The following is a 26,329-nucleotide window of genomic DNA, read 5'->3' as shown; positions in this document are numbered from 1 at the left end:
ACCACCCAAGTCTCTATCACCATTTATTCCCTGTATACCCTCTCCCCACCTGCCCTTCCCCTCTGGTATAAATTTTAATTTTTCAAATTATAGTTTATATTTAACACTAGGGGCCCCAGACATGAAATTCATGCATGGGTAGGGTCCCTAGGCCTGGCTGGCGATCAGGGCTGATCTGTGGGGGACCAGTGGAGCAATTGGGGGGCCCCTGCCTTGGCTGGCCTGGGGCCTGTGGGCAGCTTCTGTTGAGCATCTGCCCCCTGGTGGTCAGTGCACATCATAGTGACTGGTTGTTACAACATTCGGTCAATTTGCATATTAGGCTTTTATTATGTAAGATTATTCTGTGCTAGTTCCAGATGTACAGCAAAGTGATTAGAAAATCATGTAATTTAGAGTGGTCCCCTGCTGCTTCAAGTACCTACCTGGCCCCATACCTATTTATCATATTACTGACTATATCTCCTATGCTGTAATCTATATCTCTGTGGCTATTCTGTAACTACCAATTTGTACTGCTTAATCCCCTTCCCCTTTTTCACCCAGGCCCTAAACCCCCACCCCTGACAATTGTGTCTGTTCTCTGTATCTGAGTCTGTTTCTAGTTTATTTTGTTCATTAGATTCTACATACAAGTGAAACCATATGGTATTTGTCTTTCTCTGACTTATTTTGTACTACCCGATCTTAAACAGTTAGGGATTTTCCAGTTTTCTTTTTCCTAGCTTAAGCGCATGTATTCAGTTCTGAGAACATTCTATTAATTAAAAATAATTTCTTTTGAGACTTGCTTGGTCTAACTAATTATGATCAATTTTGGTAAAATACTTCAGTCTAATTAAAAATAGTATGCATACTGCTGGTTTGGAGGATAGCATTCTATTTGTCAGTTAAATTAGGTTTCTTGTGTTGTTCATTTTATGCTATATTTGCTTTTGAAATAAATATATTAAAATATTTTTAAAAATTAATCTACAACTCAGGAAAGAAATCTCATTTCATACTATGGTTTCCTATTCCACTTGTTTTTCTTACGTTTTTGATAGCAATAATTTTGTATATCTCCTCTTTCCCAGCCACTGAGTAGCAGGAATAGTGAGCAGGAAATCGTATATCTGGATAGTAAAGAAGGCATGCTGTGAAGGCTACCAATGTCTCTCCTTGCCCTGTTGCACCACTGAAACAGTCACAGGCCCTCTAAAACCTTGGGGGGGTGGAAGCTGGAAGCAGAGGTTGGCTCTATCCCACTGAGAGCCATGACCAGGCATGGAAACAACTCCGGAGATGAGCTCTAAGTCCTGAATCTCAAGAAGAAAATTAATATTAAAGTCAGTGATAAAATCTTTCAAGTGTTACCTCTTTATATATAGAAGTCTAACCGGTTTGGCTCAGTGGATAGAGCGTCGGCCTGCGGACTCAAGGGTCCCAGGTTCGATTCCGGTCAAGGGCATGTACCTTGGTTGCGGGCACATCCCCAGTGAGGGGTGTGCAGGAGGCAGCTGATCGGTGTGTTTCTCTCTCATTGATGTTTCTGGCTTTCTATCCCTCTCCCTTCCTCTCTGTAAAAAATCAATAAAATATATTAAAAAAAAAAAAAAAAAGGAAGACGAAGTCTCTCTCATATAGTACTAAGTTCTGGCCACTACAGCCAGGAGTGAGGTTCTGTCCCAGTAAAGAGATACTTTATCAGATAAAGGGCACCACCCCTGTAATCAGCAAGACTCTCCCAAATGACTTATCCACAAAGGAACTATCAATGCCCTCTTGGCAGGTCAGTGTGTTTGTTCAGGTAGACACAGGGTAGACAGGGGTGACAAGGATCATCTGACTAAAGTGCCTAGATACCTCTATACTGACAAAATAGTTTAAAGGAAAAATTATTTTTATAAAAACAGAAGCATGTTTTATTTCAATCCTGTTGAAGAAATGCAAGGGATGAAAAACACAGAATGAGGGGAGGGATCTTTTTATACACATGACATCAGGATCAACTACAAGGAATAATACCCATTTCCATCCCTCCCCTGCATGGGGTCCAAGGACAGCTGAGAATAGATGGAAAAAGAATTAAGACACTATTGGCACAGTAATATGGCCAATGCACCAAAAGATGGAGAAACAATTTCTCAGGGAGCAAGGGCCTGAGCCTCAGCTGCTTCCCAGTAGAGGGGGATGAGAACACTTTGGCTCAGTAGGAAGATGTTTGGCAAAAATTAGGGTTACCCTAGCTGGACTCTTCAGATACAAACTATGGGCTGAAGGGAGTCAAGATGTCTATCCAGTCCATTCTTCTCTGTTCCTCCAAGACTTCTTCTCTTCAGGCTTGAGATTATTGAGAGCTAGTTTGGTCCTCCTCTTCAGTTTGGAAGGCAGGGGATTAAGTGCTTATCCTACTCTTCCTACATCTAGGCTAGTCAATTACAACTTTCTTGGCTCTAAAGAGACAGAAGTCAACTAACAAGACTGGCTCCCTTTGTGAAAGTCAGTTTGAAAGAGCCCTTGTGTTGGCAGAACTGTCTCTGCAAAGACTTCTCTGAACTTGCCTTATGGACTAAACTTGTTCAGACACCTTCAATTGTGTGAGATGTGAACAGAATATACTTGGTCTCTCTCTAGAGTTGGATTAACAATCCCATCTTTCAATGGAGATGGGTACGAGAGAGCAAGAGCAGGTGTTGGTAGGAGGAAGGATTGGAATACAGCAAGGCAGTTTACACTGGATTGTGAGTAGAGTTACCTAAAGATTCACAGAAGGAAGTGGGGCTCTCTAACACAGTATGAACAGTGAAAAAAATTTTAGTGGCAACCCTGTAATTCCCATAGATCAAAAGGGAATGTGTAAAAAAGAAAGGACTAAATGGACTAAGATAGTGGACTCAGCCATCTACCTTAAATCTGAATAAAATGAACTCAATTTGGCTAATACTGCTTCAAGTACAATCATGAAGACAGATGGAGCTGCAGAAATTCACACTAAAACAAAGAAAGAATGGGATCAAGTAGCCTATCATCTTAATTCCAGGCACCTCCCTTTAAAAAAGTCTTCCAGAAAAGATCTTTGAGGACTTGAATAGGTGAGAACCACTGCCTCCCTCAATATAATAACCTTCCAGGACAGCCTGATGAATTAAGATGTCTGTTTTAAGTTTAATTGGAAGAAAATGAGATTTGGAATAGTTAGCAGCTGAAACCAAAAATGAGGTTAAGGTCCTGGTGGCATCCAGAACTGAGGGTAGAAGACTTGGAAAGGAAAGGGAAATAGGTGGTTGGGTTCCTGCTGTCCTTTGGCATTATCTCTTTCCCCTGCCTCCCATTCTTCCCAATAATTCATGCAGCTATTGGCCTGCTGGAGGGGATGTTATGCCCAGACCAACTTTTTATTGAGCTTATGCAGCTAACAGATTGTAAACACTGCCAATTGACAAAGTTTTGCTGAATATTACAGCTAAACACACCTCTCTCTCGCTGAGATTTAAACAAACAAAAAAACAAACAAATACCAAAGTAAACAAATACTGAGAGAGGGAATGAAGAGACACATCTTGAGTCTTCCAAGAAGGCAAAATGAAAAAACAAAACAAAAAACAAACACCACATGGCTTGGTCCCAGGCGTTCCCATGCCTAGAGTGCCGCTGCTATCACCATCATCTCCTCTCCCTGCCAGTGGCTAGGTAGAGGTGGGGGAGAAGGATCTTGGGCATGCTGCAAATACAGCATTTGCTGGTGTTGACTCCCTCCTGGGGCTGTGGTGGCAGACTGCTGTCAGGAGCCCATTTTCTGGGAGTAGCAGAGGAAGCCCATGTCGTCAAAGCAGCTTGAGATGGCAGCTCATACACCTCAGCTGGAGTACCTTGCCCTTTTTCTCCAGTGCAGTTCAGCATTGAGGTTGTCTATTCCCAGTCGGCAATAAAACCTGAGCTGTTTTCTTTGAAGGTTCTCCCTCCCTTCCCAACTTGTGGGAGTAGTGGGAGGGGACAGGAGAGGATTACTGAGGGGGGAGGGGGATACCCCGGGGATCGGTGACCTGGCCTTCTTGCAGGTTCTTCACCAGCTGTGCAAGCCAGCGTTTCGTGGTGGTGTCATCTTTTAGCACCTGGGCAAAGGTTGTGTCCTTCAGTTGGTCAGGGAGGCACTGCCTGAGTGCTTCACGTGCCCTACATCAGAAACAAACAAACCAACCAGGGAGACCAACAAATAAAGCCACATTTGAGGGACAGGGAAGAGCCCCTTACTTAGACATAAATATACAGAATTCTGGAACCTATGGCTTTGTCAAGTTACTTTAAGAAGCAATTAACATTCTTTAAAGCTTATATGAGGTATAGGCTCAGAGACATCTTCAGAATCTGTAGCCTGCAGATTTTCACAATGATGCCCCAATATAGAATTTCATGACAAAGGAAAATGGAATGAAATGGTATAATAGTTTACTTCAATTCAAACTGCTTCCTGATTTATTACAGTAAATATTGCCAATATGCTCATATCAGAAATATATGGGTTATAATAAATGAAACATTTCCAAAATCAGTACGCTAACAAAGGAATATGACCCAACTCATATTATTACAATAAACTTTAATTCTAAATTAATATAAATTTGTTTCTTTCTAAAAATTGCTTCAGTTTTATAGTTAAAACCCTTAATAAGAGATGAGCAATAAAAACAAAACTATGGTAGCAAAATTATCAGATGAACTTTTACATGCTTTATTTTTTTTTTTAAAGTTGACCAGCAGAAAGTCAAATCTGAAAACCTCAAAAAGGTTTAACTACAGGGGTGGGCAAAAGTAGGTTAAATTACCAGATATCATTACCTAAAAGATAAATCATAAGTCAGGATACAAAATAATAACAATAAGACAAATAATACAAATAAATAACAATACAAAGAATAAATTATTTTGCATATTCGCAACTGTAAACCTATTTTTGCCCACCCCTGTATAAGGCAGTTTCGTTTTAAGCAAAGTTACGACTCTGTACAAGCAGAATTTCAAATAAATATAGTCAAACTTTGGTGAAAATAGGAACCACTAAGGAACAGGACAAAATGGTCAAACAAATAGTTAGGGCTTGAATAACCTCAGTGGCAAGAGTTCACATTAAATCAAGTAATTCCCATTCCTAGGAACACAGAAATCACCCCATTATGTGGTTTAGCAGAATCTGAGCAAGTGGCTTTCAGCATGAATTATGGATTTATAAAGCAAAAGGTCAAATATTTCTAAAATGCATTATACCTACAATATATGATTTCTGGCTGAAAGATTTTATAAACATAGGGAGATGAAATAATTAGCTAAAGAACTTTACAGGAATCAAGGAGAGAAATGAAAATACATCACGAGCCCTCTAAGTCCTGTTCCTTTCTTAAGATCTTTGAAAATATTATCTTTTTGACCACCTAGAGTAGCAATAGAAAGCTCAAATCACAGGAGTAATGTATTCTAAGGTTCCCAGGGAACTATTTGAAATTTTAGAGTAGGGTACAGTTATAATGGAGAAATAAAATTCTGATGGATTTTAAAAATTTATCACTTCAGATTTTAAAAGGAATTAATCAAGTTCTGTCTCAGATAAACTAAATATAGTTATATCCCTTCCCTGCCCTAAAGATATAGAAGCTATGCCATGAGATGAAGCAACCTTTCACCAGAGTATTTCCCCAAAATCCTATAAATTCTGTAAATGTTTACCTGGGATTATCTGAGAGTCGAAGGTAACATCTTACTACATGCTTCAGCAGACGGGCGGAAGGTTCTTTGGATAGCTGTAGGACCATCTTACCCTGTTTCTCCCCAAAATGGGGTGGGTAGGAAAAAAACCGCAAAACACAAAATAATCAAGAGATGAGATATCCCAAGTATGATTATACAAGGTCCCAGGGTTGTTTCTAGTTGGAATACTGAAGTTGTTCAGTATCAATTGCAAAGGGACTAAGCTGTGTGGTCAGAAGTAGTTGCAAAGAGGGTGGATAAAGGAACTCACCAAGATCATGGCAACATGGGAGAAACGCTCATATGTCTGACATATATAAGCTAAACCGGTGTCATCTAAGAGGATCTTCTGAAGGATGAATGTGGCAACCTGGAGTAAAACAAAATGGAGTCCAAAACATTACTCAGATTTGTCTTCCAACAGTCTATTCAATCTCCAGAAATAACCATGAATCAGAAAATGAAGCAGAGACTCTTGCATTACATACATCTTACTTGATGAGACATACATAGTAAAAAAAAAAAAACACACACAAAAAAACAACTACAGTGGGGCCTTGACTTACAAGTTTAATTCGTTCCGAGACCGAGCTCGTTAAGGAGTTCGTTAACTCAAATTACTCTATCAACTCAATGCAAAAAATCAGCCGAGAGAAAGCTGGTATCTCAAAAAACTCGTTAGTCGGGACACTTGTAAGTCAAGGCCCCACTGTATTACAATATTGAACAGTTACTATCTGTCAGAATTTTTCCTAAAGATATAAAACATGCCTTATTTTATTTTCACAATATACCTATGAGGTAGGTACCATTATTATTCTCATTTTACATACACAAAAGAATAGATTCTGGATAATTATCAGATTCTTAAAAAAGTAGAAACTTTCTGTTACTGAATACCTACTACGTATCAGGTATAACTGATAATCAATAACTTGCCAGGTTATGGTCCCAAGTGACAAAGCTATTAAGTTGCAGAACTGAGATCCAAAACTAGTTTGAATACAGAGCCTCTTCCGTTTTCCATGGGACAAGATGATTTTAGAGATGCAGCTATGCCTCATCTTTTCCAAATGAAATAAGGCTTTTCCTATTCTTAAAAGACCTTTAAAAAATAAGATTTTTAAGCCTCCCTTCGAATACCCCCAACTTAAGCTCATTAACTCTTACATAGAAAGAATTTAAAAAATACTAGTTTAATTCAAGTCAGTTATTACAATGATTCTCTTCTTTGCCTGCTTATCAGAATCAACTGTGGGAACTAGTTAATTTTACTGGGATATAACATTGTGGTTAGCCCATAATGGCTCCCAAAGATATCCAGGTCCTAATTAGCAAACCCTGTGAATGCTACATAATATAGCAAAAGGAACTTTATAGATGTGATTAAGGATCTTGGGGGAGGGCGGGGGAGATTACTCATCCTGGATTATCCAGGTATGTCCTAAATGTAATCACAAGTGTTTTGTTTTTTTTTGTTTGTTTGTTTTTGGTAGTTTTTTTTAAGGGAGAGGGGGAGAGAAAAAGAAACATCGATGTGAGAGCAACCCGTAGATCAGCTACCTCCTGCTTGCCCCTTACCAGGGATTGAGCCTGCAACTGGGGCAATGTGTTGTGCCCTGACCAGGAATCAAACTGGCAACCTTTCAGTTCATGGGGTGACACCCAACTGAGCCACACTGGCCAGGGCATCACAGTGCTATTACAAGAGGGAGGCAGAAGGAGATTCAACCACAGGGGAGAAGGCAGTGTGATAGAAGCAGAGAGAGATTTTAACATGCTACACTGCTGGCTTTGAAGATGGAGGAAGGGTGCATGAGTCAAGGATGCAATTCTTGAAGATGGAAAAGGTAAAGAAAGGGACTCTCTCCTACAGCCTCCAGAAAGAATGTTGCCCTGCTGACACCCTGACTTTCGCTTGGTGAAACTGATTGACTATTTCTGGCTTCCAGACCTATAAGAGAATAAATTCGTGTTATTTTAAGCCACCAAGCTTGTAGCAATTTGTTATGGCATCAATAGCAAAGTAATACAAACATATAAAATAAAAGTGTAAAGTGTACAAAATGCACTAATCTTAAGTGCATGGGCCAGGGCTAATTACTATACCATTTATTTTGTGACTATAATAAATTTATCCTTTATAAGTAAAACTGCTATAAACATTCTTGTACATGTGTTGATGTATATGAGAGCTCATTTCTTTTGTGTATATTCCTAAGAGTGGGACTGCTGGATCATGAAAAAGGCTTACTGCCACCAAATAGCTTTCCAAAATAGTTATCCTATACACCATAAAGAAGTAGCTCAAGAGCCAACACAATGTAGAATCCATTAAGTTAAAAGCACATACTGTTTTAGAAAGTTCACTTCCAGATTCCATAATGCGCAAACACAAAGGGATAATTTCTGTTGTCAATAAAAAATTGATTACTTCCTGCTCGTCTGTTTTCACCAGAGCTCCTAAAGAAAATACGGACAAACAAAAGTATTTCAGTTGTTAGGATTTCCAATTAAAATGAACTTTGTATTGTTCATCCAAGCTAGTTGTGGAAATGAAATAACACAGAACACAAACTGTAGTTTATATGTCATAACATCAGCTGTACCCATGTTGTTGTTTTTTTTTTTTTTTTTTAAAAAGGGGGAGGAAGAGAAGCACAGATTGACTGCTATCAGTCAGCTCTAAAAGATCAGGAACCAAGTTTGGTCCACCACAGAGTTTGCAACAGTGTAGCCATCTAAATCATTTTTTAAACCACTCTTGGTAGACAATCATATAATATCACCATCTATTCTTCATTTATTTTAGGTAAGAGAGAATTCTACATCAGTATTAAAGCACATTCCCAGATAGCAAAAAGGTGGTGTCAGTCTGAATCCTACTTCACAATGCACATAAATAAACATTACTTCCTGATTATTAATTGCCCCTCTTTCCTCAAAGAGCACAAACATTTGGATATCCAAACAAGAAACACACATACACCTAGATTCTAATCCTGGTTCTACAATAGTTTACTTAAGTTTGATAATGGTACCTTCCCTTTGTAGGCCTGTTTCTTTATCTAAAAATAATAGTTGAAATAAATGATTTCTAAAATACTATTATTCTGTTTGTCTCTAAACTAACACCATTGACCAAGTGACTGACACAGTTCAGTGGTATTATCTCCATTCTGTACACAGGGAAGCAGAACCCCATGAAACAACTGAGTTTTGTATACTTGGTTCACCAGCAGCATGATGTTCCTCTTTAGCTTCTACCGGTTGAAATTTCAAGCCTTTCCCCGACCCTGACTTATTTGTGGAGTTCCACTTCTTGCCTTTTGCATTTTCCATCTCAGAAAAGAAGTCGAGGTTGATAAAGAGAAAATCTTACTCTCTTGCTCCTTTTTCTTGTTTCTTAAAGTGCTTGCTTAAGATATTTAATTAAAGCCGAAACCGGGTTGGCTCAGTGGATAGAGCGTCAGCCTGCGGACTGAAAGGTCCCGGGTTCGATTCCGGTCAAGGGCATGTACCTGGGTTGCGGGCACACCCCCAGTAGGAGATGTGCAGGAGGCAGCTGGTCGATGTTTCTCTCTCATCGATGTTTCTAACTCTCTATCCCTCTCCCTTCCTCTCTGTAAAAAATTAATAAAATATATTTAAAAAAAAAAAAAAGATATTTAATTAAAGACCTCTCTCCTTTTCTAGTATAAGAATTTAATGCTACAAATTTCCTCCTAAGCCCTGCTTTAGTTGCATTGTACTAATTTTGACATGTTTTAATTTTTATTCAGTTTCAAGTGTTTCCTAATTTCTTTTATGTATCATTTCATTTATATTCAAACTTGCCTGATGACTCTTGAACTACACTACAGTAAAACCTCGATTTTGCGGACCTTAATTTAACGAATTTGGGATTTAATGGACAAAATTTCTGGTACGTATGTCATATATGAAAATTAACATCCTGTTAATTTTAAAATGCTTTTAACCAAAATTTGCTTATAATTAAATTAACAGATTACTTTTTGTTATTAGTTCACTGTTATTTTGTTGTTGTTGTTGTTAATCCTGACCAGAGGATATTTTTCCCATTGGGGAGAGGGAAAGGGGGAGGAAGAGGGGGAAAGGGAGGGGAAGAGAGAGAGAGAGAGAGAGAGAGAGAGAGAGAGAGGAACATCGATGTGAGAGAGACACTTTGACTGGTTGTTTCCCATATACACCCTGACAGGGGGTGGGGAGCAAACCTGAAACCCAGGTACCTGCCCTTGACCAAGAATCAAACCCAAGAACCTTGAGAGGGCAGGCCAATGCTGTAACTACACACTGGCTAAGGCAATCACCATTATTTCCTTTTTGTTTTTATTGATTTCAGAGAGGAAGGGAGAGGGAGAGAAAGACATAGAAACATCAATGGTGAGAGAAAATCATTGATTGGCTGCCTCCTACATGACCCTCACTGGGATCAAGCCCACAACCTGGGCATGTGCCCTGACTGAAAACAAACCGTGACCTCCTGGTTCATAGGTCAACATTCAACCACTGATCGATACCAGCTGGGCAATTCACTGTTATTTTTTACAAATTTTAGGGAATACGCCATATGTTAGAAAAAACACTATAGTAATTTCGCCGACATAAATAAATACTACATCTACAATTATAGTCTACATATTTAAATCAAAGAGTTACCCCATGTAAACAATGTTCAATGAATGACTAGTATGTGATCATACCACATCATGCTTGGTAATTGGTTCTTTGTTGTGTGGCATGACTTTCTGCAGCAGTTTTAACTCGTGTGGAGGATGTTCCGATGTGTGCTAAGCCATGCTCCAGCCATGTGCATTTGTTTACTTATAGTGACTGGTGAATGCATGCATTTACTAGACTAATTCAGTATAAATTTAAAATTACCATTATATATCTAGAAATATTTTTTGTAAAATTAAACTTCTCAAACATACTTAATTACATAAACATGTCTACATAAGTAAAAACAGGTAAACTATTTGTCAACTTTTTAACATAAGCATTTGGAAAACCTACTTTATTATATAACAAACTTTCAGCTTTAACGGATACCACCTCACTCAAATAGTCTGTTATATCAAGGTTTTACTGTATAAGCAAAAAATTTAGGTCCAAATGTTCACCTTCAATTGACTGGGAGAAACTGAGTTTCAGAAAAGATACGCAACCATGAACAATTGGCTTAATGTTGTCCAAGTATTTTATTCATCCTCCACTGTTATCTTTATCTTACCATCTCATAAATATACCATCCAACATCAACAGTAAAAAAAAGCAGACAACAGAAATAGGATGATTTAAATCAGATTTAAAATATAAATGTTTTCTTTTGGCTGAAATCATGTTATCTTAAATCCTACATGACAAATTTATATAGCAATTTATATAGCTTTAAAGCAGAAAAGAATATATTGGAAAAAAAGTTACTAATTAGAGTGCCACCCAGAAGATGTAAAAAACAATTACATTCATCTGGAGTAAATGAAGTAATAGTTACTCCTTAAAAGCATAATAAAATGTCAGAAATATGTCTTAGAAATACCAAACTTTTAAATTATACTTCCTGATTCATGGTTTAAAACCATAGGCATGTGAACACAGGTTGAACATAAAAATAACCTAATAAAACAAAATTTGAATAATCAATGTCCTTATGGTTTGATTGGTATGTAAGCAAAAACTATAAGAAGACACTAAAAACAGAAAGGGTAATTGAGAAAGAAACTTTCTTGAGTGTGTTTACATTTCCCATACCCAAAAGTAGTTCTTTACTACCCAGGAGGCTGAGATCTGAAATAGCTATCTGAAATAGCTATATATTATAGGAGCTATATTACTTTCTTGAATAAAATGTATTTTAGATACATTTCCTATAGTAAATGTATATGGAAGCATTAGCTCGAGCATGCAAAAATTGAACTAGGTGAAATAGAAGGTAAACCTTTCGAGTTAAGAAAGAACAGGTTAGAGGTGAGAAAGACAAACAACAAATTCAAATTCTTATTCCTAGAATTATACTTTTTATTTGTTGACTGAAGTACTTTACTCTCCCAATTCTAGCAAATGTTTCTACATATACACTGAATTTAATCCCAAATGTTGGGCCTTATTAACAACACCCCGAATAGTACTTGAGAAGAGCCATCATGGTCGATATTCATTACTAAAAACATTCTAAATCTCAAAGACAAAAACAATTAGTGAACTAGAAAACAGCAGACCACTATTATAAATCAGGACTTCAGGCTTGCAGAACAACCCTTATGACTCACCAATAACTCCAAGACTGGTTAGCCGAAGATATTCAAAGGGACGCGTTTTGCTGACAGTGTGTAAAAAGGGGTACAAAAAAAGTGGAATGTGTGCTGCAAGAAATGCTGACCTGGAAGAAATAATCATAAGGAGCCCAGAATTAATTTCTAAGGATTCTAAACACTCAAATTTCCAGATGGTTAATTCTGTAAGGTCTTTAACATTGACTGACCAAGGTATCTTTAGGAAAGACCGTTATTAGACCAGTGGTTCTCAATGGGGGTGATGTTGCACCCCCAGGGACATGTGGCAACGTCTGAAGATATTTTTGGTTGTCACAACTGAGGTGGTGCTGTTGGCATCCAGTAGACAGAGGCCAGGGATGTTGCTGAACATCCTACAATACACAGGACAGCCCTTTCCCCTCCCCATCCCCTCTCCTCCCACCACAGACACTTATCCAGCTCAAAACATCAATGGTGTCAAGATTTAAAAACCCTAGTCTAGACCAATGGTTAAGAGAATACATGATTTTCCCTCTTATCAGTACCAAGTACTTAAGAAATATCTAACTGCAGATTGTAAAATACTAGACCATAAAATGCAATCAAGTGCCCAAGAGATTCTCCTAGATGCCTTCTCTCACCTAAGTTATGGCTGAACAACAATATTCACAGGTATGTCAGACAAAACCTTATAAACCAAGACAACAAAACAGCCATTTCAGGTTTATTTGCTATGCTTAAATGCATACTCTTCTCTTTTTATTAGAGAAATTCCAGATACACTAAATATTCTAAAAACATTTTAATTGGGGGGGGGGGGGGAAAGGATACTTATGTAATACCCTTTGTAATACTTTAAGAGGAAAAAAAAAAAAATAAAAAAAAAATAAAAATAAAAACATTTTAATTTGCAACTTATGTCAGGCAACTAATATGGAATCAATCTATTACTTTACAGTATTTATAGTTAAACCCTGTAGGAGAGCTAACACACAAAACTTTAAAAAAAATTATTATAATTTATTTTTATTGATTTCAGACAGGGAGAGGGAGAAAGAAACATCAATGATGAGAGAAAATCATCAACTGGCTGCCTCCTGCAAGCCCCCTACTGGGGATTGAGCCCGCAACCAGGGCATGTGCCCTGACCGGGAATCGAACCAGTGACTTATTGACGCATGGCTTGACCCTCAACAGCTGAGCCACACCAGCCAGGCTAGCATTTTAGCTTTAAATGATGAAGAATTATGGAGATGGATGGTAGTGATGGTTGAACATTATAAGTATATTTAATACTAATGAACTATACACTTAAAAGTGGTTAAAGTGGTAAATTTTATGTTATGTATATTTTACCACACTAAAAAGAGGTTAAAAAAGTTAATTATAAAAGAACATGTTAAATAATACTATAACTGTCATCACACTAAAATTTAGTGAATAAGAGACCAGAAATTCTTCAGGATAAAATCAAAAAGTAAATGTGGATCCTGAATATCCATGCCCACGTACATGCACCCTACTGCAAGCCCCTCCTTGTCATCATTCAGAAAAAGTTAAAGATCACATTCAGTACAAAACTTCCCAAATAGACTCATTCAAAGCATTTACCTGGTTTCTGGGTGTGATGCCACACACTGCAGTAATGCCAGAGCATTGCAAACTCTGTTAGATTGGTGTGCTGTTAAGGTGGGTGGGTTGATAGATGGATAAATATTTACGATTTCCTAAAAAATGGAAACCACAAGATGAACAAAGTATAACTTGTTATAAAATTAATTACCATGATATTAAAGCAAAGAACTTAAATATGCTCCTATCCTTTCATCAGAAATATACTTGACTGAAACTACCTGATATTTCTACATGTCTCTAGGAAGATAGCTATGGAGGCAGCTGTGGTCACTGACACTTTCTTTATATCCTGTATCTGTTGAAGCTTTCACGTGTGTGGAATTCTTACATTTATAATCCCTTTTTTTGTCAACACCCTGCTTTAAGTTACAGTGATGAGGAACCTGGCCAGAAAATGTTAGTAAATCAACCACAGTGACTCATAAAGGAGCTTGAGTTTGGTCAGATAGTAACTGCAAAAGGAGGAAGATAAGAACATGGGTATATGCAATGAATATATGTACTCTCTCTCAAAAGGTGATGATTTGTTGAATACAATTTCATTTCTTTTTAATTGCAAAACTTTTACATAAAAAAATATTCCAATAAGAAAGATTAGATGTTTGGCTACATGCAATAGGGACAGAATGTGAACTGACTTAACAGATCTGAAAAATTAACATAAATATTAGGTATTTCATACAGTACTTTAAAGGATGATCATTCCTAGACTATAGCATATCAATTTATTCCCTACCAATGACCATTTTGGTCAGAAACAAATTTCAGTTATTTAATCTTTAATGTACAAGTGTTCCCACCTTTAATCTTACAACTGTCATATCTTTAACATTTTCTTTCCCCAGTATGTACCTTGCAGTCTTTACACCTGACTTTCCACCTTCTCGCCACTGTCATGTAGAACTGTCCTGTAGTACTCCTAAAGCTGTGTTTCTCAAAGTGTAGTTGTTAGACCACCTGCATCAGAATCACCTGAGAGCAGGGGAGGTGCTTATTAAAAATACAGATTTTAATCTCAGACTAAATAAACCAAATATCTTGGGTAGGATCCAAAAATCTGCATTTTAACAAGCACCTTAAACTTTTCTACAAGATTCTTGCAAATGCCAACATTTAGAGACTCCCCCTACTAATGTCTTCAAAATCATTTGGGCAAAGGGAGAGAGTTACAAGTGTAATAAACAGGACTGAACTACAGCTCATGGATATATATACTCACCTGTAAAAGTGCTGCAATAGTACCAAACGAATGCCACAGCATGGGTGCAAGGTCAGGAACAGATTCTCGCTTCTTACTTAGCTCCAGCAAAGCATTTTCCCTTGTCTCAGGACTGGACAGCTCATTGATCCACTGATAGATTTTTTCTCTATCTACTTGAGCCAGTGCAGTAGGCACAGGCTTCAAGTGAAAACAAGAAAGTAAACAAGTGAGTTTCATTAGAATCAAACCAAATCTTACTCTGCAGTAGTGCTTTAGAGTGAATATACTTCTCATAAATATCCGGGGAGCTTTTCTAAATATACACACTTGATATAAACTAATTGAATTTGTAAAATCTAAATTGCACACACACTTTAATAATTCCATGTTTAGGAATTTATCCCATAGGTATACTTGGACTGTACTGAAAACATACCAAGATATTTACTGTTACACTGTTTTAAAAGCAGAAAACTTAAAATAACAAATACCTATCCTTAAGAAACTGGTTTAAAATGTATGGGTACATTTTTATACAGAACTAGAAGCCCGATGCATGAAATTCATGCAAGGAGCGGCCCTTGCAGCCCTGGCTTCGTCCAGAAGGTCACCTGGAAGGACGTCCTGAAGTTCATTCGGCTGTCTGGTCTAATTAGCATATTATGTTTTTATTATTATAGATACTATGTAGTCTTTTAAAAAAGGGACACTGTACCTCGGTATCTGTTGATACTAAATAAAAAGCCAAAAACAACAAAAAAGAGTGTAGAACGGCATATATGCTTCCATTAACATACACATATATTCTTACATATTTACATGTAACATTTCTAAAGAACACATAAGAAATTGTTAACAGTAGTTACCTCTAACTTTGGAATTCTTATGGGAGACTTACTTTTCATTGTATACAATAAAACCTTTTGCATAGTTTAAACTTTTTTTATCATGTACCTATAATAGTTTTTTGTTTTTATTGATTTTTTTTTTTTTTTTTGAGAAAGAGGAAGGGAGAGGGATAGAGATAGAAATACTGATGAGAGATAAACATCATCGATCGGCTGCCTCCACGCCCTCTATGGGGAATTGAGTCTGCAACCTGGGTCGACACTCAACCACTGAGCACACTGGCCCTGTTATAAGTTTTTGAAAGAAAAAAGTTACACCCATGCCATCCATTGCTGTTCAACTCCAATAATTCCAGCATCCCTTTCTCTCTCTCTCTTTTTTAAATTTTATTTTATCAGCATCCCCTCTGTGAAGAAGAAACGGATGTAATTTAGAAAAGCTCTTCCTTCTAATGATTCTCCCCTTTAAGAATCATGTTAGATACTCATGTAGGAATTATATAAAGACTTAATAGAACAAGCTTTCATTATTGTGCTAAAGAACTACAATATTCCCCTCAAATTGAGGATATCTATAATTCTTCACACTTGTCAAATAGCCATATGACCTAGTTAAGTCCCTTAATTGTTCTTATCTGGAAAATAAGATGGTAGACTAGAAAAATGATTACTGTTGCTGTTTTGAAAGTCCTATCAAATTTATGTTGATTTCTGTCCCTATGTCCAATATTTTCTCATTTAATTCCTCCCAAACCATGACAAAGAAAAAGTTGGGTAGCTAGAAAGAAGGGCTCTGCACTTGCAGATGAGATCATTATGCTCAAAGGAATAAACCTGCTCAATTTACACAAATATGAAGGTGCATATTCCAATGCTTTCTTGAACGGTATTACATGGCTTCTCATAGTATTTACTAGTACATGTTCCCACTGTACCTTAATGTGATAGAATGTTGATTCACCCATCATACAGATGGAAAGATGAGGAACAAAACAGACAACTGTTTTTGTTGAAGAATAGACTGAAGTCTCAGATGAACTTTGAGGCGTATTCACATTTACTCTACCCAAGCTAAACAATCGCCTTCTACAAATGGAAGCTTGATTCTAAGTTTTTAGCTTAATGTTTATCATTTCACTTGCTTGACAGAATGTACCACAAGGTGTTCTGCTAAATGAACTGAAACACCATGCAGCTTAAGTCTTCTTTAAATGCCTTAGAGCAGTGATTTTCAACCTTTTTCATCTCATTGCACACATAATTACTAAAATTCTGTGGCACACCAAAAAATATATATATTTGTTGATCTGACAAAAAAAAAAAAGGTATATTTTTGATTCATTCACACCCAACGGCTATTGTTGTGTTGGCTGTTGTCATTTTTTAAATTTAACAATCTAAGGGAAAAGAGGTTAGTGCCCTTGACTAAACAGTCAGGTATTGCATGTTTTAAAATTTCTTGCGGCATACCAGTTGAAAATTGTTGCCTTAGAGTAATCTGTTAAACGCTGTTTTTGACTCCCAGCAGTGATACTCCTCAAGGAAACAAAGGCTCCTAAAGTAACAATATGATGTAGAAAGAATAGGGTAGTTTCGCCCCTCTCTACAGCAAAAACAGAATTGTCCAAGCACTTGTCCTTTCTATTCTAGTATAGACAGGCCCTCAACTTAAAAAGTTATTTTTGGAAATGCAATTCCCATCAGAAGATAAGATATGCTTAGAGTATTACATCACCTTAAAAGCTCAGTGGAAACAAGGGCTAAAATTTTAGCTTTGGGTTTCCTGCCAAGTCTCTTGAATAACCCACAATCCAGTAATTCAATGGGGCTTCATAGATGCTGCTCTAGCAATATAGTATCTACCCTGATTAGTCATTGCTCATTCTGGTCAACTCTCCCCAAAGTCCTGTCACCCAGACACTACCGTCAATAAACTCTATTACCCCAACTAAACCCAGCCTGTGACTTATACCCAGCACCCCTGTACCCTAACCCACCCTGGGGCACCCTAGGTGAACAACACCAGTCAGCATATTATGGCTTCTGAACATCATGCCCTATCCCCACATATTAATTTATATTTCCAGAGCTGATCTGACTCCAATTAGATGAATGGTGCTGGCACTCTGGGAGGCCAATGACTTGTGCCTGTCTGCTTGGGTCCCTAGGGCTATGATCACCCACTACCAGCAAAACTCCAACTTTTGAGACTATTTGTGGGAGCTGCAGCCTCCCTGAGAATTTGGTTCTAAGAGAGTTAGGGATGTCAGGTGGGGATCTCAGACATTTAATTTGGAGCTGTGGATTCTGTAGATCATTCTAGCAATGGGAAGGTAGTGAAGGCAGTTTGATACCAGGAAATATCTGGGGCAGGGACCCTCCTTTTCATCATCCCTATTGAATTTTGCCTCCAGCTTAATAGGAGGCATTAGTTTAAATCCCACAACCTATTTGTTATGGGATGAATATAATCATTTCTTAAAATATAAAGGGAGCTAACATACATAGTACTTACTCTGACAGGCACTGTCCTAAATAAATATCACCACCACCAGCATTTTACAGATGAGAAACCTGAGGAGCACTGACTTAAAAGTTAAGTGACGAGCCAGGATTTGAATCCAACTGGTCTGTCTGGCAGCAGACTCTTAACTGCTTTGCTAATGCTGCTTCTCATCTGCCTGAAAGATTAGGTCTGATCTAAATACGACTTTCTAAAAAACTATTTCCTGTGTCTATTTCCTAGACAATAGAGATAGGGAATATATAAAAATCTCAAACTAAAATTAAAAAGTTATTGCTATTAGTTCAGCAGAATCTGAAAACAATCAGCACCATGAACAGTGTCACTGATGTTAAGAGAAATTCTCTACTTGTTGAGATTACAAGGCACTTAATAACCATCATTTTAATGGCAGTCAGTGAAATCATTTGACATAGACCGTCGACCCTCGGACTGAAGGGTCCTGAGTTCATCGTACTTCAGTTGCAGACTCAATCCCTGGCCCCGGTCCAGGGCTGTGCAGGAGGCAACCATCAATGTTTCTCTCTCTCTGTCTCTTCCTCCTCCCTTCCACTCTCTCTAAAAATCAATGGAAAAATATCCTTGGGTGAGGATTAACAAAATAAAAAATAAAAAAAGAGTAGTATTATAACAGGTATGATGTGATACCCCATTGTGGTTTTGATTTGCATTTCCCTAATATTAATGATTTTGAACATCTTTTCATGTGTCTGTTGGCCCTCTGTATGGCTTCCTTGAACAATGTCTATTCAGTTCATCTACCTATTTTTATTTATTTATGAGGATATTTTTCCATTGATTTTCAGAGAGAGTAGAAGGGAGAAGGAGAGACAGAGAGACACATTGATGTAAGAAAGACACATCGATTGGTTGCCTCCTGCACACACCCAGACCAGGGCTAGGAACCTGCAACCAAGGTAAGTGCTCTTGACCGGAAATGAACCCAGGACCCTTTAGTCCATGGGCTGACACTTTATCCACTGAGCCAAAATGGCTAGGGCCATCTACCCATTTTTTAAATCAGTTGTTTCTGTTGTTGAGTTGTATGAGTTCTCTATGTATTTTGGATATTAACCCTTTATCATAAATATCATTTGCAAATAATATCTTCTCCCATTCAGTTGGTTGCCTTTTTGTTCTGTTCATGGTTCCTTTGCTGTGCAGAGGCTTTTTAGTTTTTTGTTTTGTTTCCCTTGCCTTTCTAGTCAAATTCACAAAAACTGATGTCCAAAAGCTTAATGCCTATGTTTTTTTCTATGTATTTTATTGTTTCAGGTCTTACATTCAAATCTTTAATCCACTTTGAGTTAATTTTTGTGAATGGTGTAAAATAGTGGTCTAGTTTCATTCTTTGATCTTGATAGTAAAACCCAAAATGTATCTTACTCTCTTTCTGAATCCCAAAGATCATTTAGGCATACCTCTCACAAAATTTTTAAAATCTGAAAATTGATGTCTTCTTAAAAGGGAGTGGGAAGTGAAAGAGGGGGATGAGGGAAGAGAGGGAATTGTATTGTACTTTTTTAAAAACATAGTTTCACTTAGTAATCACAACAATGTGGTTATTATCCTTGTTTTACAACTAATGAAACTATGAGTAAATGATGGTGGGCAGATTTCCTCCTCTTCCCATTCTCTATTTAAAGATCACCTCTAAAGATTCCTGATTCCATTGCTAAATCTTTTAATTTATAAGTTACTAATTATATTTCTGAGGCTGTGGCTAATATGGAATTCAGCCTAGTAGCACACACTGTCCAGCAGCAGATAAGCAAAATAATCTATGACTTACCTAACTTAAACACATTAACAATGATAGGACACTACCACAAACACAGAGATGAACATTTCTTGAATCAACAGAAATCTATGGATCTTTTTCTTAGAAAAAAACATAACTGCAAATTGTTTTGCACATAATTTGTTTTTCACAAAATTTACACATAATTTCAGAGAACTCATGGATAGCACCCCAACCCATCCATTAACCCAGGATTAAGAACCTGTTTATCAAGTTAAAGAATAGACTTTAGTCCATCATATATCTAAGCTGACTGTCTTTACTCAGAACACCATGGGATGGGTTGGCTGTCCTTTAGTGCCTTCTGATTTTTGCAGAGTCAAACAATTTTAAAAAAAAGAAGAGTAGAAAAGACCTTGATTTGCAAGTAACTACACAAGTACAAAAGTGGAACGCACACTGGACTAGAAGCCAGAACTGTCTTCAAAATACTCTTTTGCCATTTCTAGAATTGTGTCCTTTACTTTTCCAAGCTTCAGTTTTATTATTGGTAAAATGAGGGAACTATATTCAACTAGAGGCCTGGTGCACTGGGTGGGGTGGGAGGCCCTCGGGGATGTCCGACTGACGGACATCCTTAGTGCTGCCATGGAGGCAGGAGAGGCTCTCACCACCATCACCGTTGCACTCACCAGTTGCACTCACCAGCCGTGAGCCTGGCTTCTGGTTGAGCAGCGCTCCCGCTCCCACTCCTGCTGTGGGAGAGCACTGACTACCAGGGGGCAGCTCCTGCATTGAGTGTCTTCCCCCTGGTGGTCAGTGAGCATCATAGCAACCGCTCATTTTGCAGTTCAGTTGATTTCCATATTAGCTTTTTATTACATAGGATTATTCCCAAAGTCTCAGTCAGTTATAAAATCTTAGAAATTATTTAGTTATAAGTGAGAACCTAATTTAAGTGGTCCTTTAAAAATAACAATTTTTTTAAGTTATAATTTGCACACAAAACTTTTCAGTATTTGAGAAATCTATACACCGGAGTAACCATCACCACAATCAAGACATAGACCACTTCAATTACCACCCCTCAAAGTTTTCTAGTACTCCTTTTAATAAACCCCACCACATTCAGCCCTAGGTAACCAGAAAGCAGAAAGATATGCTTTCTGTTGCTATATACTAGGTCTGCCTTTTCTAGAAACTATTTATAGGAGGTAAATTTATTGAACATACTATGTGCCAGCCAGTCACTGTGGATCACCTCCCTTTATTCTCAAAATTATAACAGGAAACGGTTTCAGGGAGGTTTAACATACTCAAAATTGCACAGTGAGTGTATGGCAGAATTAGTCTACTTCTCTCTAAAATCAGTGAACCTTAACTGGTTTATAGAACTGAAATCACAAATATCCTTCCAAATTGAAGAAAATGTTTCTTAAGAACACAATATAGAACTTTAATATTCTATTATGTATAATACAGCTCACTAACAGTTGGATTTGGCTAAATAGTAAGTTCAATTACATATCTAGAAACATAAAGTGATGAGAGTCTGATTTGGACTATTATCTTCCTCAACAATGTCTTCTAAGATTAGAAACAGAATCTATTGGATATAACTGTGTCTTTAGTTATATACTCACTTAATGTCAGTGGTTCTTTCCTTTAAATATGTGTGAAAAATATTTGTATTGTCAACATTTACGAGGGAATCACTCTCCTCTTTTCTGTTTAACAATTTGTATAAGAAAAACGTATTTCAAATAATTTTCTTTCTTTCAACAAAGCTTAACACAGGCAAGGTATTTAACAAAGTGAGTCACCAATGGTTAACGCCAAGTGTTACAAACACAGGTTATTGACAGTTGGTTTTCTATCTATGAAAATCTTAACACCTAATATGAAAAGGAAAAACATATCTAGAACTTATATAAAAAGACTCTCATTTACCCATAAATAAAAATATGATTTAGCCCCTATGATTAAAATTAAAAATTGACATTGATGGCTTTCTTAAACAGAAAATAGACAAACCTATCAATACAATTTTATGTTTAAAGGCCAAAATAACTGCTGGTTTTCCTACCAATGAATATGTAACAGAATGGAATTGGACTGAAACAGGTATTTTCCCAATTCTGGAGATGACTCAACATGTGGTTTTGGATGTCTACATAATGATGATATTCAAAAAACCTACACTTCTTAAATAATGCCAAAGGGAAATAATGAATTGGCTTAATTATCCTATCTTTATAAAATAAGGGCCAGAATGTTCTTTAAAATACCTTTTTAAAAATGGAAGTGAATAAGCAAAGAGAAATTAGGCAATCTGCTTAAATTCAACAGGAGACATGGGAGGGAGGAGATAGTGTTTGAATTAGATCCTTCAGAGTGCACAATGTTCTTTTTATCTGACAAAGGGGAGAGTGTCTGGGAGTCTAGTACAGCTTCAACAAAAAGATATAAAGTAACTAATCATGTTGCCGCTTAGGTGGAAAGTGATGGGAAAAAAAGGTTTATGGATGTTAGAATTGCCGATGGATATCAGTGAGGAAAATTTTAAAAAATGCATACCCAATGCATCTCCTAAAGGCTTACCTTTGGCTGTTTTAAATCACTAGCATAACATTCATTACAGAAGACCCACAGTATGTGAAGGTTTGTAGTTCTACTATTCTAAAGCAATCTGTGAGGTCTATAACAAAGTGATTTGTTACTCTGCGGAGGCAGGAATTGAGTCCCAAGGTTGAATCTGGGAGCAAGTCATTTCACCAGTGAGTGAACCTAGCCAACCACTGAGCACTTCATTATTCTTATTTAATCTTTAGGTAATCCTGTGTGGTATGTGTGTCCTTATTTAATAGACTAGAGGCCCGGTGCACAAAATTTACGCACAGGTAAGGTCCTTAGGCCCGGCTGGCGATCAGGGCTGATCTGCGGGGCAACTGGGGGTCCCCGCTGGCACCCGCCTTGGCTGGCCTGGGGCCTGCGGGCTGGGGGCAGCTCCTGCGTTGAGCGTCTGCCCCCTGGTGGTCAGTGCACGTCATAGCAACCAGTCGTTCCGCCGTTAGGTCAATTTTCATACTAGGCTTTTATATATAGGATGTGAGACAGAAATTACTTTCTATGGTGGCAATAATGAAGATGTTAAGATGTATTCTTTTTTTTTTTTTTAAATATATTTTATTGGTTTTTTTACAGAGAGGAAGGGAGAAAAATAGAGAGTTAGAAACATCGATGAGAGAGAAACATCGATCAGCTGCCTCCTGCACATCTCCCACTGGGGACGTGCCCGCAACCCAGGCACATGCCCTTGACCGGAATCGAACCTGGGACCTCTCAGTCCACAGGCCGACGCTCTATCCACTGAGCCAAACCGGTTTCGGCAGGATGTATTCTGTAAAGAATGACAAGTCTAGCCCTAGCTGGTTTGGCTCAGTGAATAGAGCATTGGCCTGAGGACTGAAGAGTTCCGGGTTCGATTCCAACCAAGGGCACATGCCTGGGTTGTGGGCTCGATCTCCTGTAGGGGGCATGCAGGAGGCAGTCTATCAATGATTCTCTCTCATCATTGATGTTTCTCTCTCTCTGAAATCAATAACAACATATTAAAAAAAAGATAAGGTTCCAATTTCATTCTTTAAAAAAAAAATGACAAATCTACTACACCATACATTTTTAGCGTAATAAAATACCACTCAAGAGTGAAAATTTAAGATACTTCCAAAATTATCTCAAATTCTCCCTTTTGTGAATGACATTCTGCATTCACATGTGACTACATTCTCCCTTGATAGTAATGTCTCCCCAACTGAGTGAAGATTTACCTGTTATATTAAAAAGAGATAAACATTAACACAAATGCAAATTTTCATCATTAGGCACAAAGTAAGCATTTTCTCAAGTGGCTTTAGATTATTGCAAGCACTATTGCATGTATTACAGTAGCTAGTGACAAATACCATTACTGTTCCTTTACCCAGAGCAAAATAATCAGAATAACAAGCAGCTTGTCTAATGGAAGGCACAGAGAATTGGGAAAGAGGCCACTCAACTTTTCTATGCTTCCACCTCCTGACTAACCAAATATTCTAGTGAATGAGTGGTACAAAGGAACTCGTCAGCACTTTTGTGTGGTCTAATCAGCATAACAGGTGAAACTGTACCTAAAAGTTCAAATTTTAAATAAATGCAAGATATTGTAAATTTAATTGGAAAAACATCAATTCAGTACTTATTTTAAGTAATGAAACACAGCTTTAATGGCTGTTCAAAAGAAGCATTAGGGAGCAAATGAAAATAATAGTGAATAGGTATAGAGTTTGGGGAGGCACAGGGAAAAGAGCAGCTTGGTATCAAAGTGTGGAGAAGACACAATCAGATTTTGAGAGATGGACAGACAAGCCAACCTTATTAGAATCCCTTATTTAACTTGCCCCTCCCCTACCAGCAGCAACCTCATCTTGACTTGCTTCTTCTAAATTATACATGCAATTTGGGAGAAGAAAAAAATTGGGAAACTGCAAATACCAATTGAGACATATAAAAGGTACCTCTCCACTTTGAATAGTTACAAACACTTAGACACATGGTGTCTGGAGGCAGAGATGCCACTGGCTCTGGAAATGGCAGTTTTCCACAGCCCAATCACACTTAAGCTCACTTTTTATATTTAAAGTTAAGGTGATTTTTTTGGTTCTCTATTTGGTACTTGTCATTTTGCCGAATAATGCAGTTTCCGTATGTTACCCTCTCCTAAATCACTTCATCTTGGTGAAACAGAAAAAGTGAAATGGGCATTTAGAAGAGGTGCTCAGATCACATGGTCCTGTGTTCCCATCATGGCTAAGCGCTCTCAGTAGCCACCTCCCTCATTCAGCAAAGTATCTGAGCCCTTACTTTATGCCAGGAACAAGGGTAACCATGTACACAGGGCCCACACTATACCCGTCTCTGTCCTCAAGAGGGAGACCGACAAAACAAGGGAATGAATACAAAAATTACAAAGTGGAATCCATGCTGTAAAGGTACTTTAATAAAGTCGAGGGTTACAGAACTACTTTAAAAAGAATGGGAAGGGAAGGCCAATTCTAGGGAGGTTTAGGCAGAGACCTGAGGGAAGAGGAGCCACTTTAGCCCACATGGTGTGTGTGCGTGCACATAAGGGATGGGAGTAGGACGAGCGTTCCAAGAACAGAGATCAGAAAGCGCCCCTTGGATGGAAAAGCGCACTGGGAGGGAGGGTAGAAGGGATGCAACGGCGGCCAGTGTTACTGGAGCCTACCGAGCAAGTGACATAAAACGAGGCTGCAAACGTGGGTAAAGACAAGGGAGGGCTTTGTATGTCATGGCAAGGAGTCTGGACTTTATCTTAATGCAATCGGAAGCCATAAGCATTACTTCAGACAGGTGAACTGCAGGCACCGTTTTTTGTCAAAAAACTACACTGATAAAATGGGATGCGTGGGAAAAGGTTTTAAGCGCAGAGAACCGTAAGTCACACATGAGCACGGGTCTGAGCGTTGCTTCGGTAAAGCATGTTGTTTGGGTCAGAAGCCCTTTCCTTCCCGCTGTGCTGTGCGTAGGCAGGGAGTCCCGAGGGCCCCGGGCCCTGTCAGGTTGCTCACGGAATTCTCCTCATCCCCACCGGCGCCCAGCACGCAACCGCCACCCCAAACTGTCGGTCAGCGCAATGAATGGCAGGTCCCGGCCGCGAGACCGGCGCTCCGGGCGCGGGACCAGGCCCCGAGGCCGGAGAAGAACGCGAAACGCCACGCAAGAGGCCACGAGAGCCGGCCGGCGAGCAAAGTGAGGGCGGGCTCCACCACGGCCAAGGCGCGGCGAGGAGGAGGGCCGGGGCCTCGGGGGGAGAGGGCAGGAGGCGCTGGACTCCGGGCTCGACACAGGGACCTAGGAGGAGGCCGAAACGCAGGGCTGGAAAGAGAGAGAGAGGTTCTGGGCCTAGGCCGGGCGGCTTAGTAACTTACCGCAGCCGTCGCCAGACTGTGCATGTTGGGAGTGGCAGCCGCTCTACGCCCACCGCCGAACGCTCCCGACCCACGTCCCCACTTCAGCACTGAAGCCGCCCAAGATGATGAACCGCCGCAGCCGCCATCCGTCTTTGGCTCGCTCCGCCCCTTCGCAGCCCTATGACCTTTCACCCCTGACCCCTTCTGAACAACTTATTCCCACCTCCTAGCTCTCAGCAAAGTATGTCCTTTGCCTCTTAAGATTCAGGACCTTAAGGACATCTGCCACCTACTTGTCCCCGCATCCCCTGGGAGGTACCCCGAGAGAGGGGCGTGAACTCCCACCCTACTCCGGAGGCCAGTGAAGGGCGGGAAAAAGTCCTGGGAGGACAAGTAGTGCGCATGCCCC

The 26,329-nt window shown here is 38.8% G+C and overlaps 1 protein-coding gene, 1 long non-coding RNA gene and 1 other non-coding gene across 3 annotated transcripts in view; 2 read left to right on the top strand and 1 right to left on the bottom strand.

The window, feature by feature from the left end:
- The window catches only part of LOC139015014 (uncharacterized), a 20,567-nt gene extending 4,992 nt beyond the window's left edge, over window positions 1-15,575 (top strand). Inside the window, exons 2-3 of the long non-coding RNA XR_011472399.1 lie at window positions 9,585-9,646; window positions 15,375-15,575. This is a non-coding gene — a long non-coding RNA (uncharacterized lncRNA). The remainder of the gene's footprint in view (window positions 1-9,584; window positions 9,647-15,374) is intronic.
- Window positions 3,345-26,329, bottom strand: CNOT9 (CCR4-NOT transcription complex subunit 9). The gene is made up of 8 exons (XM_070422146.1): window positions 25,939-26,329; window positions 14,854-15,033; window positions 13,611-13,726; window positions 12,015-12,124; window positions 8,075-8,184; window positions 5,993-6,091; window positions 5,701-5,792; window positions 3,345-4,155 (listed from the first exon to the last, which is right to left on the bottom strand). Exons 1-8 carry the CDS (start codon window positions 25,960-25,962, stop codon window positions 3,987-3,989), a joined length of 900 nt encoding a protein of 299 aa, XP_070278247.1. The 5' UTR covers window positions 25,963-26,329; the 3' UTR covers window positions 3,345-3,986.
- Window positions 20,203-20,337, top strand: LOC139015909 (small nucleolar RNA SNORA79). Its single transcript, XR_011472558.1, has one exon. It is a non-coding gene; the product is annotated as a small nucleolar RNA SNORA79 (small nucleolar RNA).

This window comes from Myotis yumanensis, unplaced genomic scaffold (assembly GCF_028538775.1).
Source record: "Myotis yumanensis isolate MYYU_CA2020_CCGP unplaced genomic scaffold, mMyoYum1.0.hap1 SCAF_8, whole genome shotgun sequence".
Classification (NCBI taxonomy): Eukaryota; Metazoa; Chordata; class Mammalia; order Chiroptera; family Vespertilionidae; genus Myotis; species Myotis yumanensis.
The sequence above is the reverse complement of the archived record's forward strand: the minus strand, read 5'-3'. Positions and strand labels throughout refer to the sequence as shown.